At 39.6% G+C, this 12,698-nt stretch overlaps 1 protein-coding gene across 1 annotated transcript in view; it reads right to left on the bottom strand.

Moving 5' to 3' along the window:
• Positions 1–526: 526 nt before the first annotated feature.
• Positions 527–12,698, bottom strand: part of brinp1 (bone morphogenetic protein/retinoic acid inducible neural-specific 1) — a gene marked incomplete at both ends in the record, with an annotated part of 82,467 nt that continues 70,295 nt past the window's right edge. The window contains 2 exons of the mRNA XM_083902571.1: positions 527–1,667; positions 10,620–10,842. Of these exons, the coding sequence (XP_083758697.1) occupies positions 527–1,667; positions 10,620–10,842 (1,364 nt within the window). The remainder of the gene's footprint in view (positions 1,668–10,619; positions 10,843–12,698) is intronic.

The raw sequence follows: 12,698 nt of genomic DNA on the forward strand, positions 1-12,698 counted from the left end.
ATTAAACTGTTTCTGTTACGTCTCAAATATCTTTGAACACTGGTGGAAATAAAAGGATATCTGGTCTGCCCTTGTGTTGTCATTTTTCCATTAAAAACCTGTTTTTTTTTTCTTATTATTTTTAGTTTTGCTCAGTAAAGAATGGCAGTTTAAGATAAAACCTTTGATCCCTTGGACTAAAATCAAGGCCTCTTTTCCACATACATTTATATTTCTTTTTTTTTCTCTTTCTCTCTCGTAAATTGTTTTAGGGAATGACAGACATGCTGGAACAAATATGATACAGTCCTTAGAGTTTATCCATTGATCTTCTTTACCTTCCTGAAATGCTTTTTATCACTGCCTTTCTTTTTTTCTTTTTCTTTTTTCTTGTTAAGAATTGTGGTTACAAAGTTAATATTACATCAAAAGGCAGAAAAGGTCCAAAAAATTAAAACGAGAAAGAAATTAAGATTAATACCCCGTTATAGTCCGCTTGTTGGGTGTTTGTGTTTAGTTTCTTGTCCTTATGTGAGCGTTATTATGCTCAACAAAGTTTAGCAGTCAGGTGATCTGACTGTTTTAGTATTTCTGTGCTGTACATGTCCAAGGCATGGTTCACGCGAATCATCTCGCTGTTGTTGAGCTTGAGCCTATGCTTTAACATACAAGAGAAGAGGTCCAGCTGGGGTTTGCCGGGAGCCGACGGAGGGGCTAAGCGGTTAATCCGATCCCTAATGTCCAGTAGCAGGAGCATAACAGACGAGGATGAGTAGAACTGAGTTCCTTGCGTGTACGACTGGTTCACCTGCTGCACGGCACTACGGAGCAAGTCGGCGTTGAAACGCAGGCTGTAGCCAAAAACTTGAATATCGGATATTTTTATGTAGATCTGCCGTTTGTTGGGGTCTGCGAGATCCACTGGACCCTGTCCTGTGTCATTGCGCAGGCCAGTTGGGATCTTAGCACGACTGCGCAGATAGATGTGCACCGTCTCGAAGAAGGTCTTCCACCGGTTGCCCAGCAGCAGAGTCCAATTGAAGCACTGGGTGTTCTGCAGGCGTACTTTTTCCCAGCGAGGGTAACCGTGCTCACCAAAGGGCATGCTCCAGCCCTCTGAGTGACTGCCGCTGAAAGGGTTGACATAAACAAAGAACATGGGATCAATACTGCTGTTTCGCATCTGGCAAATCTTCATCGACAGACCAATGATCATGTGAAGGTAGTCCATCCGGTTCTTGTTACTTTTGAGTGTCAGGGACATGCGCTTACGCCACCGAGGGTCAAAGAACGTCTCGAGGCGGATCTCGTTACTGATGAACGTCGTGTGAATGTAAAGCCGCGAGTCCATCTTCTGCAATAGGTACTTGAGTTCCAGGTCCTGAAAATCCAAATCGGTTTCGAAGCTGATGAACTGCTCGCTGCGTTCTGAGTCCACGTTCTGGGGCTCGCAGCGGCCGCGGTACAACTTGTAGCCTTTGTTGCAGGAGCCACATTGTGAGATGTTGGCCAGGCTGCACATGGCGCAGCTGTTGTTGCCACCTATGACACATGGGATGGGTCTCTGGCACAGGGTGACACCAGTGTGGCACACGCAGGTCCTTTGGCTCTCCAGGAAGGTCCCCCAGAACCCGTTCTCATTGCAGTAGAGAAAAGACTGAACCCTGTTTAGCCACTGCATCACAGACCTGGAGACAAACAGGATAGAAAGAAAAAAAACAACAGGTGTGAGATAGAAGAAGGCTCCAAATTTATTAAACTACCCATGTCAGAACATTTTGAGGAAATACTCGCCGACACTAACATTGTCTTTTAAAACACATTTTAACTCTTGGACCCAGTATGAGACGTTGGTTTTGATCTTTTTTAGTTTTATTGTATGACCTGTTAATTTGTGTTGTTTTTATATTTTCCAGAGCATTTTTATTGTTTTATTGTTCATTCTTAGGTTCTTGTATGTTTTATTTATTTCTCTCTGATGTACACTTTGTGTCAGCTGTTGTTTTTTAAAGAGCTTGATAAATAAAGTTGGATTGGATTGGATTGTTGAGTTCAGATAGGAACGTAAAATAATCACTTGTTATTAAATCTGCAAATGATTCTGTTATTGTGTCCCTCCTCCACAGTTGTCAGTGTCCTGCTGTGTGGGATTTTATCAAGTGGTGCGAATCATTCTTTTTCAATATTAAGGTTTATAAAACAGAAGAGATACGGATTGATTTTTGCGTAAAATTCCTTCCTTTATTCCTCCCGTGGTGAAGGACAACCAGACTGTTGAAGTCGTACATCAGCACAAACACCTCTGTATACTGTGATCGATACCGTGCTGAGCCCCAAGTTGATGCTGTTTGTAAAGTGCATGTATTTTTATCACGAGCTTCGCAGTTTTAATGCCGACGCCACTTTTATGAAAATGTTTTATCAAATCTGCTCTTTACTTTCTCTTTTATCTGCTGGCAGGGGTCACTTTCTTTTAAACAAAAAAATAAAATAAAAATGCTTACAGGGTATCGTGAAGGTGTGCAGCAAAATTGCTGGAACAGCACTGAGTGACCTCCACGACCTCTATTAGGTCAGATGCTTAAAAAAAAAGCACACTCCATTGTAGCATCCTCTGAGGGACTGGTGCACGCTGTTGCCACTGGGGCGTAGATATAATCTAATCATGAAGCCACACTCGTGCATAAATGAAGATCATTTCAATGGATTCACTTGTTGTTGCCATTGTCAGTTAAAAACATCTAGTCAGGATCGGGAACAGGATCATTTTATTCTCTTCAACAAGGAGGTGGTGTGGTATCTCACTCAAGTGGAAGACATTACTTGCTATTCTTATCTTGTCTCTCCATTCCCCCCTAAGGCATCTTCTCTTGTCATCTTGACAGTATTGGAACTTCTTTTCTGACTATAGGAGATTCAATCTGAATCCTGCTTTTTTTTAAGGGCTAGTCAAGGTTAGCTTGACATGTTAATGAACCTAAGCATTAACTATGATGGATGACATTGCATTCTCAGCAGACCAGCGAGCCCCCAGGCTACACCCAAAATGAGCCCAGAACAGATCACCTATAGAGGACAATGGAAGCACAGTTTGATCCAGTTAACTTTGCCTTCATAGACACAAACTTTATCTCCATAAACTTAACTTTATGTTAACTGATCTCATCTTTTATCTTCTTACTTTTCCACACTTTCTTCAGATTTGAATGGAGGATAAATGTGTCCTTTCCCTTCAAACTTCAACTTGTATAAATAAAGTAACAGGTTACTGAATGGCTGGGAATAAAAACTCATACTACATGATTATCCTGCTTTTTTTACTTTCTTTTTTTTTTCTCTTGTCCTTTCCCTTGAGGAAATGTGTTGTACTTTTTCAGCTCATAACAGTAGTGGGTGAAATTAGTTATCTGAAATCGCTTAAACCTGTTAATGACAAAGGAACTGAATCAATTTTGTAAAGCTAAAGACCTTCTGCAATCTTTATATTTCCCTATAGAATTAAAACAGCAACTTTATTGGTATTTGACATGTATATCAATGAGTCATCGGCATACAATGAGACTGATACAATGAGACTTCCTTGTGAAGCAACACTGAATGGATAGAGATTGGGATATTTTGTTGATAATAACTCTTTTGCACCCAAGCCTGGAAGCCTTTTTTCTTATTTTAACCATTAAAGGGCCAGAAAATGTCGTCTAACCAAGTGCTTTTGTCCATTTTTTCCAGAATGACCTTCAATATCTGGCAGTTATTTATAATTTACTGCATGTATAAATAGTGTATTACCAATTCAAAAAGTAAAACAACAAGTAGTAGTACAGAAACACCAGATTTTGCGTGTTCAATTTTGAATTTGAACAGTTCAACATAAATTAACATTTGTTTGAGTCTCAAATGAGTCTCTCTTTTTGGAGAGTCTCTCCAAAAACAGGCCATAAAATTAAAACTAAACACTTCTCTGATGACAAAGATGCTGATTTGCTGGTTTCCTGCGACAGCACGTTTGAAATCACCGTAATAATCACAGGTTGGGTTTTTGAAACTGTTGTTTCCGAAGGCTCTTACTGTCGTGTAATTACAGTATTGCAAAGTGCACTTGCGCAAACGTGTCATCTGCGATACATCCAGTTAAAGGGTTAATCTGACAGGAAAGTATCTCAGGTTTTCCCTCATAAATGTCTTAATTTCACTGACATAATGTGTCACAAATGCCACATTAAATATCCACCCACCAGTTGTCCTTACTGTGTTTACTTCAAGGGGTATAGGGGAGGCTGGAGCCAATATAAGCTGACATTGGGTGAGAGACAGTGTACACAATGGACAAGTCAACACTCCTCTGTGGGGTCAGGAGACAGACAGCTGTTCACAATCACATTATAGACCTACAGGAAATATTCTGTCGAGTTTACAATTAACCTAATCCAAGTATGCATTTGACTGCATGTAAACTCCACACTATAATCAATCAATCAATCAATCTTTATTTGTATAGACCACAGTTTACAAAACACAGTTTGTCTCACGGAACTTCACAGGGATTGTAACATCCTCTGTCCTTAGACCTTCGACGAGGGTTAGGAAAAACTACCAGGGAAAAACCCTTATAACAGGGAAAAAGAGTAGAAACCTTAGGGAATAATGTAGAATATAAGAGATCTAAAAGAATGTATGGGTGAAAAAAAACAAAAACTTGCTAAAATGCTGATTGCATAACTCTGAAGAAATACCTTTAAGAGTCTTGTGAATGTCTTGCAGATTAAGGGTAATTGCTCTGATTAAGTTGCTTGTTGCCATCACTATAATTCAGTTTGCTTGAATTGTATATCTCTCTCACGGGCAAACTGAGTTCAGATAGAAGTCTAGTTGTTTGTATGGACAAAAATTACACTTGTATTCCGTCTGGAAAGAATGATTTTCCTGCTGACATGGATGCTTAATATTAAATATCATAAGAGAGAGATAAAAAAAAGGAAGACATTTGAAAACCATTACGCTGTACTTTACCTTGTGTAAAGTTGCTATTTCTTGAGTTTGTTTGCTTGTGTGCAACAGTGTGCTGATATCTGCTTTTTTCCTCTCTCTCTCTCTCTGTGAGATGAAATGTCTTAATCTTGTTGTGTAGACAGTGTATGTGATTATACTGTACATCACTTTCTATTGCACTGTTGGCAGTTTTTTAGAGAGATGGATGTATTATGTTGTCTTCCTCAGGCCTGTGTTTGCTGTCCCCTCCAACAGAAATATAAAAGTATCACCAGCAAACAACAATGCGCTTGTGTACAGGGTTTACTACTGTATATACCCTGGTGAGACATTCAAATGCCAATAATATCTGCTCTCATCATTACCGTGATTATTACTATTTTCTGGGGAACTGTGAACTGTGGGACCATAATATTTTTTTATTTTATCACAAGTCCACAGTTCTCACTTCCCTACAGTTTACCTTTACATATAGTGTCGGTGAAACTTTTTGATTAAGTCAGAGCCTTTGTTACGTGAAGAAATTAGGTTAAAATGTGGATCGCTCGGGTCCAGTGGTCAGTGCTCAGCATTAATTGCAAACCCTTTGTGTATTCTTTGACCTTTGGTTTGTTTACAACACTACACTGTTCAGTCACACACGTATCAGCATTCACACCACTGACTCTTCACATTCATTAACAGTCTATCCTGTTTATTCTTTACATTAAAGAATTCAAGTTTTATGTGTCCATGGGATGGGGATATGACAAACTTTGGTTGTTCTGCTTGAACTGTGCAACAAATATTACATTTGAGTGAATTTTGAGTACATTAAAATATTGTGAAGTTGTATTTTATGTTTCAGTGATTTGCTGTAAAGTTTGTTTAGTTCAGTTGTTTCATTTGATCACTTTTGGCATTCAGCATTACTTCCTCTTTAATGAGTTGGATTGACTTTGCGGGGTGAGAAAATTGATTTGTTCTGGGTTTTGAGTATTGAGTTGGATTAACAACTTAAAGTTGTTGTTTTTTTTACCATAAGGTTGGCAGAGTGAGCTTTAGTCCTGGTGCCACTTGGTATTATGTTCATGTTGGCAGCACACCTTGTTTGTCTGTGTTAAGTTTTCACTGCAGCACTGTACTGTTGCTCCTTTTTGAGTCTTGTGAGTGGCCAATGTAAGTGTGTTGTGTGTTTCAACCGTGGATATAAGACTATGGGTGAATTCCAATTCCTGTTGAGGGGCAAGTTTAAGGGCTGTATCGCCCTCAATATCGAGATTTTCCGAGACCACCCTTGGGAGCAAGGGCTACCCAGAATGCATTGCGTGTTTTGACAAAACAAAGATGGCGGCGAAAGCAGCAAATTAAGTATTTTCTTTGTTAATAGAGATATAAAAATCATGAAAACCATTGTATTATCTTAGTTTAGTCCCGTGTTATGAATTACTGACGTCATTGTTGCGTAACATTTATTTTATTTTACGATCTTTTGTCAATAGTCGGCCGGTGCGGACAATCGATTGTTTGCTATCGTTTACTTTTCAATAAGCCGTGGTGTGTGGTAACTGTCAGCTGAATATGTCCGTGGTTGTGGTTTTTGTATTAGTATAATCTTATAACTAACTGACAACCAAATAACTTGACTGACAAACTGATCGTGATAAATAATTGTGACGTAAATGTGTTCTTCTTCTTCCGTTTTTTTGAGTTGACAAACTGGACGCAGCTTTCGCGTTACTCTGCCCCCTACAGTCTGCAGACATATCTGCATTTAAGGGGTGTCCCATTTCTAAGTGACAAAATAACCCTTAACACTTGGTTTTGAGGGCCAGTTAAGATTAAGGGTTGAGCTTGAGATAGGAATTGGAATTGGCCCCATAACTGTGGTTAAGTTATTTATCGCTGGGTTTTCCAAGAAACCCTTTGAAAAAAGCTACTTAAATTTGGTGGGTGGTAAATAATGAAGATATTAAAGTGAATATAAACCCATGATGTTACCCGAGTTTCTCTGCTTGACCTGCTGCCACAGTAACTTAGCCATGGCTAGTGTTTCTGGTAATTGCAGAATAAAACACCTTTTGTTTAAAAATAAAGCACTGGAGGCGAAAAAAAAAATAGATTTTATGTGCCTTTTTTGTCGCTATTAATTATAGGATTGGACACCTGAACTGAACTAAAATATATTATATTATTTATGCCTCGTTTATTATTATTAGAATATTATTGATTCCATGTGATATGGCATAGAATGCAAGCCAACACACAAATGTTTTAAAGACGCAGTGTCACGTCAAAATGAATCTTAACTAGAGGAAGGTAGTTAATCATATTGAGGATACATATTTTGTAAATATACTTGATTTTGAGCATGAATAATTAATGGATGCAAATGATTTGGCTGCGAGTGACGCTACTTCGTATCTGTCACTATGAATCATTTATACCAAAGACAGACTGCGACGTTCATTCTACTTGATACAGGCTGCAATACCCATTACAGGAAATGCAATAGCAAAGCCAATACGGTCCACGTATTATGTTTCCACACATTCACTGCAGAGTGTTCACAACAAGGAATTTACAGTGCTTTTAATAAATGGAATCCTTGCGGTGAGGTAACCATAACTGATGAGGTGATGTGCAGTTGTAATTGTGGGCCGCCAACAATGCATCGGATGCCTGTCTTTCATTAGCTGATGTAAATGTTTCGTGACTGACTTTTTTTTTTTGATAATAATAAGTTCAACTATAAGGATGCTTTTAAAAAATAAAATGAAACTAAAGAGCAGCTGCACTTCTCAGGATACATAATTTACTACCTATGTTAGTAACTCTATCTTTAAATAACTTAGCAATCTATTGTACTATTTACTCAAATTCAATCCAGGCGGCTGACCTCCATGATGAAGTCGCTTTTTATAATGAATCTAAAAGCAAGTGATTCATTTTGATTCATTCTTAATATAACTAGCATGGCACACCAACAATACATCCATCTTAATAAGTATTGGCCTTCTTTGAAAGTATCACTTTCTCTTGTAGTCACTTTGTATGTGCAAAAATAGATACAGTGGGTTTAAAAAAACAAAAACAACAAGGATAATTGAATATCTCATGTGGAATTCTTAGTTACCTTGACTCCCCTGTCAAACCCATGTATTTATTATTCTGCTTGCTGGTTAGAGTGCTTGCCTCTGGAGTGGGAGGTTGATGGTTCATACCAAAGACATAAATAATTCTTACCACTCAGCATAAAAGGTTAGGGTTATCCAGGGGGGGTTATACTACTCCTAGTCACTTCATGCTACAGAAACCAGAAATAAGCACTGACTGGATGCTATATTGCTACTTCCTGGAATGTAACGCTCTAGCTTCTTGCACAACAATATCATCATAATGGTTCTCTACTCTGAGACGTAAAATTATGAAAGAAAAAAACAGTACAGACCCTTGGGCCTGTGAGTGTGTTTTCCATTTGGTGATATGACACAGAGTTGCATATTAGAACAAATTGCAGTATGCCAGTGGGATCAGCGATGATCCAAGTGACCGTTGGGAGGTTCAACTTGCCTCGCTCAGAGGACTTCTCCCAGCAGACCAGCCTCTGCGGTGTTAAACCAATAAGTCAGCGAACACGCTTCTCACAGTGACTGTCCAAGTGGGACTATGCACAGAGTAGCAGGTAGATGACAACGTCATCCTTCCCATTGTCGGCCTGATGCATGAACTGGAGGGGATCCAAATGGTCTCTCACGAGGGATCTGGCCTGCTGTCATTTAGAACCCTGGCATGCCCATTCTTGGCCACTTGGGCCAGGCAAGATGTTTTTCACATCATCATCAGCACACTGTGCCGCCTCACTGACAGGTTGAAAATGTGCTAGAAGGCCTCCCTGAGGTGTTTGGCACACACACCTTGAAAAAGACTTGTGGGTTGATGCTTAAAGGGCCTCTAGCTTTGCTTCAATTCCCTCATCCTTTGATCAGCTGTTATGCACTGCCCAGAGGAGAGGGTCGGGCTGGTAATGTGTGTAATGGAATTGGTGTTTCTTGAATCCAGTACAAGGGAAGAGGCAGGTATGCAGCAGTGAGCTGAAGCAATGGGTTCCTAAATTCACAAATAAGTAATACAACAAAACCTCTTAACATCATATACATGTGGGATACTGATATTAGCAAATATAACTAATTTAGCTTACTTCTCTCTTGATTTATTATGTTAATAACATCTTTATGAGAAGTAAATTGCACATGATGATGATGATATTGGAAATTATGCTCCCATTTAGAGGTAAATAGATGACAAATTTTGTCCCATTTAAGTGCAGGAGGTGTCTGTGAACGTCAGGTTTGTGTGCGCTGGAAAAATCTTGAATATTGAGGCTTCAAAATGTTTGACAGTGTCAAATTTGATATAGCTTTATATAGAGGCATAAAGTTTTATTTAGAAATCGATGGACTACATATGTCGCACTCATGCATATTAAGTGTATAAAAGTATGGTAACACTTAACACATTAGGGAACACATATTTACCATTAACTAGGTGCTTACTAACATATACAGTAGTAGTAGCATACTAGCCCTTTATTAGTAATCCACACAAAGGATAAAGCACATATTAACACCTTATTCTACATAACTTTATTTTACCTCTATTGCAACATGATTTACTGCTACTTAATTTAATGCTACTTATATGCATGTTAGTAAGCACCAAGTTAATGATCAATACGTGTTCCCAAATATATAGTGTTACCAAAAGTTTATTTGGGGAGTTTCTTGTTTCTTACCCAAACTAATGACAGATCATGAAGCCCAGTAACGAAAATTGGGATGTTTGAATTTGGGCAACACATACAGAGGTGATGAAAACAAAATAAGTCCTCCATCTGATGCAAAGCTGTCTCTCACCCAGGCAAGCAAATAAACATGATACTCTCATTTCCAGGGCCATCAGGCACCCTTGATGTGTACTCCGCGGAAGAGGCGGCGCACACTGTGGCTGTTTGATAACACTCGAGAACAAACCTTTGCCAACTCTCACAGACAAATGTGGATGTGCTTCTCGGTTCTCATCAGTGACAGTTCCTCATTTTCAGACCACTTAAATTAGTATTTCCCAGTTTGTGATTCCATTAATATGGTGACATCCCCTAAGTTCTGCCACATGAAACACCCCGACTGTTCCATGTGGCAGCTTGGATCTTTCCATATTTCGCACTGATGTTGCAAGAGCAAAGGGGGGACATTCCTGGTATTTCATGCAGTGCCGTCATCGTGCCACATCTGCAGCAAGGCTCTTAAGTGGCAACTGCAGAGGGTGGTGACAGATGTGTGCAATGACCTATCAAGAAAACCACCACAGTTACATTTCTTTTTCCAGACTGCACTGTGAAGTACAACAGTGAGCAACATTGCTTTTGGCATGTGCAAGCCTCAGCACTAAGTTGACTTGACGGACAGAAACAACAGAACCATAAGTTCAGATATATAATGGATGGCATCCCTTATTGTCTCAAATAAAATATACAAAAGTATGTATTCTCATAAAACTTTAGCTGAAAGTTATCACCCCAAAAATATCCTCAATAAAAATGGAAACTATGGGTTTGTGTTGCTGAGTAAACCCACATCTAATTTTCACGTGGAGGTCGTATTTCTACCCACCTCTCCCTAGGCATCTGGTGTTTAGGGTTGTGGTGACAACGGATGCTGAGACCAAAGAGCTTGCGGGCGGTGCGCTGAATCTTGAGCCGCTGGATCTCCAGGGAACTCTGGAGTAGCCTATAGCGGGCTTGCAGATCCCAGTCACTGCCCCACAGGAGATGCACACTGCTGATGGGCAGGAAGTGAGTGGAGGGCAACCTCTTCAGGAAAGACTTGAACTCATCTGCATAGGAGAAAGAGAGATTTAATAGAGATCTTAGAAATCTTATTTAGAAGAAAGGAGAGAGTAAGTTTCTATATTACTGCTGCTATATTTTTGAATGTCTCTAGATATTTTGTGGTTTTTTTGTGAGGGAATTTCAAGAAAATATAAACATGCTTTTAGTCCGTGCTCCCCACACAGTTACACATTTGTGCTAAGCAGTGGTGACGCTACACCCAGGAAACTGATGAGCCCGTCTGACTGACCCTGATTTTTAAACTCTAGCACTAATTAATTTATTAGCAACAGTGGGTGCGAAAATGTTAGAAAACTTCCACTGCCAAATACAGAAGGATGGAGCACAAACAGTTATACGGTGTGCTATTTAAATGAGTCTTGTCACAGACTAGATTGTAATTATCTTTGAGGATCAATGAAGGTACACCAGTGAAATCTGATGTCAACTATTTAATGCCTCAAGCTGGTTCTGGGCAATGGTATTGGTCAAGTTTAGCAGCTCATAGCAGCAGAATGATATCAACACAAGCATAGTTTAGGTGATGCACAACTTTCTAATGCACATAATGCTGAACCAATGACTGAATAAGTTTCTTGTGTAAAGAGTACAGACAAAATGGAAATCTTCTGTACCCAAAGATCCTCAAATTCAAGACATGTGCTGTACGCCAGCACCCACCTACGGACCTCTCCAAGACAGTTTAACAGCATAAACCACTGAGCTGGGAGCTCTTTTTCAGTCACAGCTGAGAAATGTCAGGATTTCCTCCGCTTTCCTTCCAGGCCTGTCAGAACTCCCTTCCCACTTGTCTTTAAAGATGCTAGAATCTCCTTTCTTGTTCTGAACTTGCCATATTCCTCCACCCACTTTTCCGAGATGTCAGGTACCGCCCTTGCCGTTTTCCTAGAAAAGTTGGGTTTACTCAGCACCTTCAAATTAGTCGTATTCCCTCCCCAAAAAACGTCTATCTTTGCAGGCGAATAGCTGCAAAGTCCTTTCACACAAGCATCAAACCCACCTGAGATACTCTTTTTGACATAGAGTCCAAATGGTCCAAATGGTCTCCTTGAACGACTCTTATCACAACTCAGCCAGCACACCTTATCTTAAGATTACAGCCTTTCACAGTGCAACCACACTTTGCCCCTCGTACCATTACATTTCAATTTGTTGCCTCTCAGGCTTATAAGCATCATCCTTCGCAATGTCTAGAAGTCTTATAGGCATCCCACTTGACGGCAGTTGAGATTTGTATTGTAATTGTACCTAGGAAAATCCAACAGTTAAAATTGCCTGCTACTTTCTTTGAAATCAATGGTTTGTAATCGGATGAACAAATAGCTAGTGATCTTATAGCCAGGTGAAAAACACTCATTTTGACATCATTGGAAATTCTTCCACAACTTACCTGTTGTGATAAAATACCACTTTCCCCAAAGAGATAAAAGTTTCTTCTAAGAGGAAGCTTTTTTTTTATATAGGCACTGTGCATAATAACTATGGGCAGGAGAAAGTTGTCATGGTGCACGTCCTTTACATAGTACTTATCTTTGGCAACAGTGGTTAGTTGTTGAATCAGAAATTGCGTCACACAAGTTTCTTATTTGTGGCCAGCCATGGCAAAAGCGGGAACAAGTGGGCCGAGAGACATTTTTGAGTTATTTACAGATTCTGAAAGTAACCCTAACCCTAACATTTATGCTAGCGTTAGCATAAAGTCTGTTAGCTTAAATGCTAACGGTAATTAGTCCACTCACATAGCAGAAGTGAGATCTGTGTCAGCCTCTGTCTTCATTAAGAACTACAGCCACAATTTAGCTCTTCTGCGTTTTTCCTTGTCCATCTCCATTCAACAGTG

This window comes from Microchirus variegatus, assembly GCF_963457635.1.
Source record: "Microchirus variegatus genome assembly, chromosome: 16".
In the NCBI taxonomy this organism is placed as follows: domain Eukaryota; kingdom Metazoa; phylum Chordata; class Actinopteri; order Pleuronectiformes; family Soleidae; genus Microchirus; species Microchirus variegatus.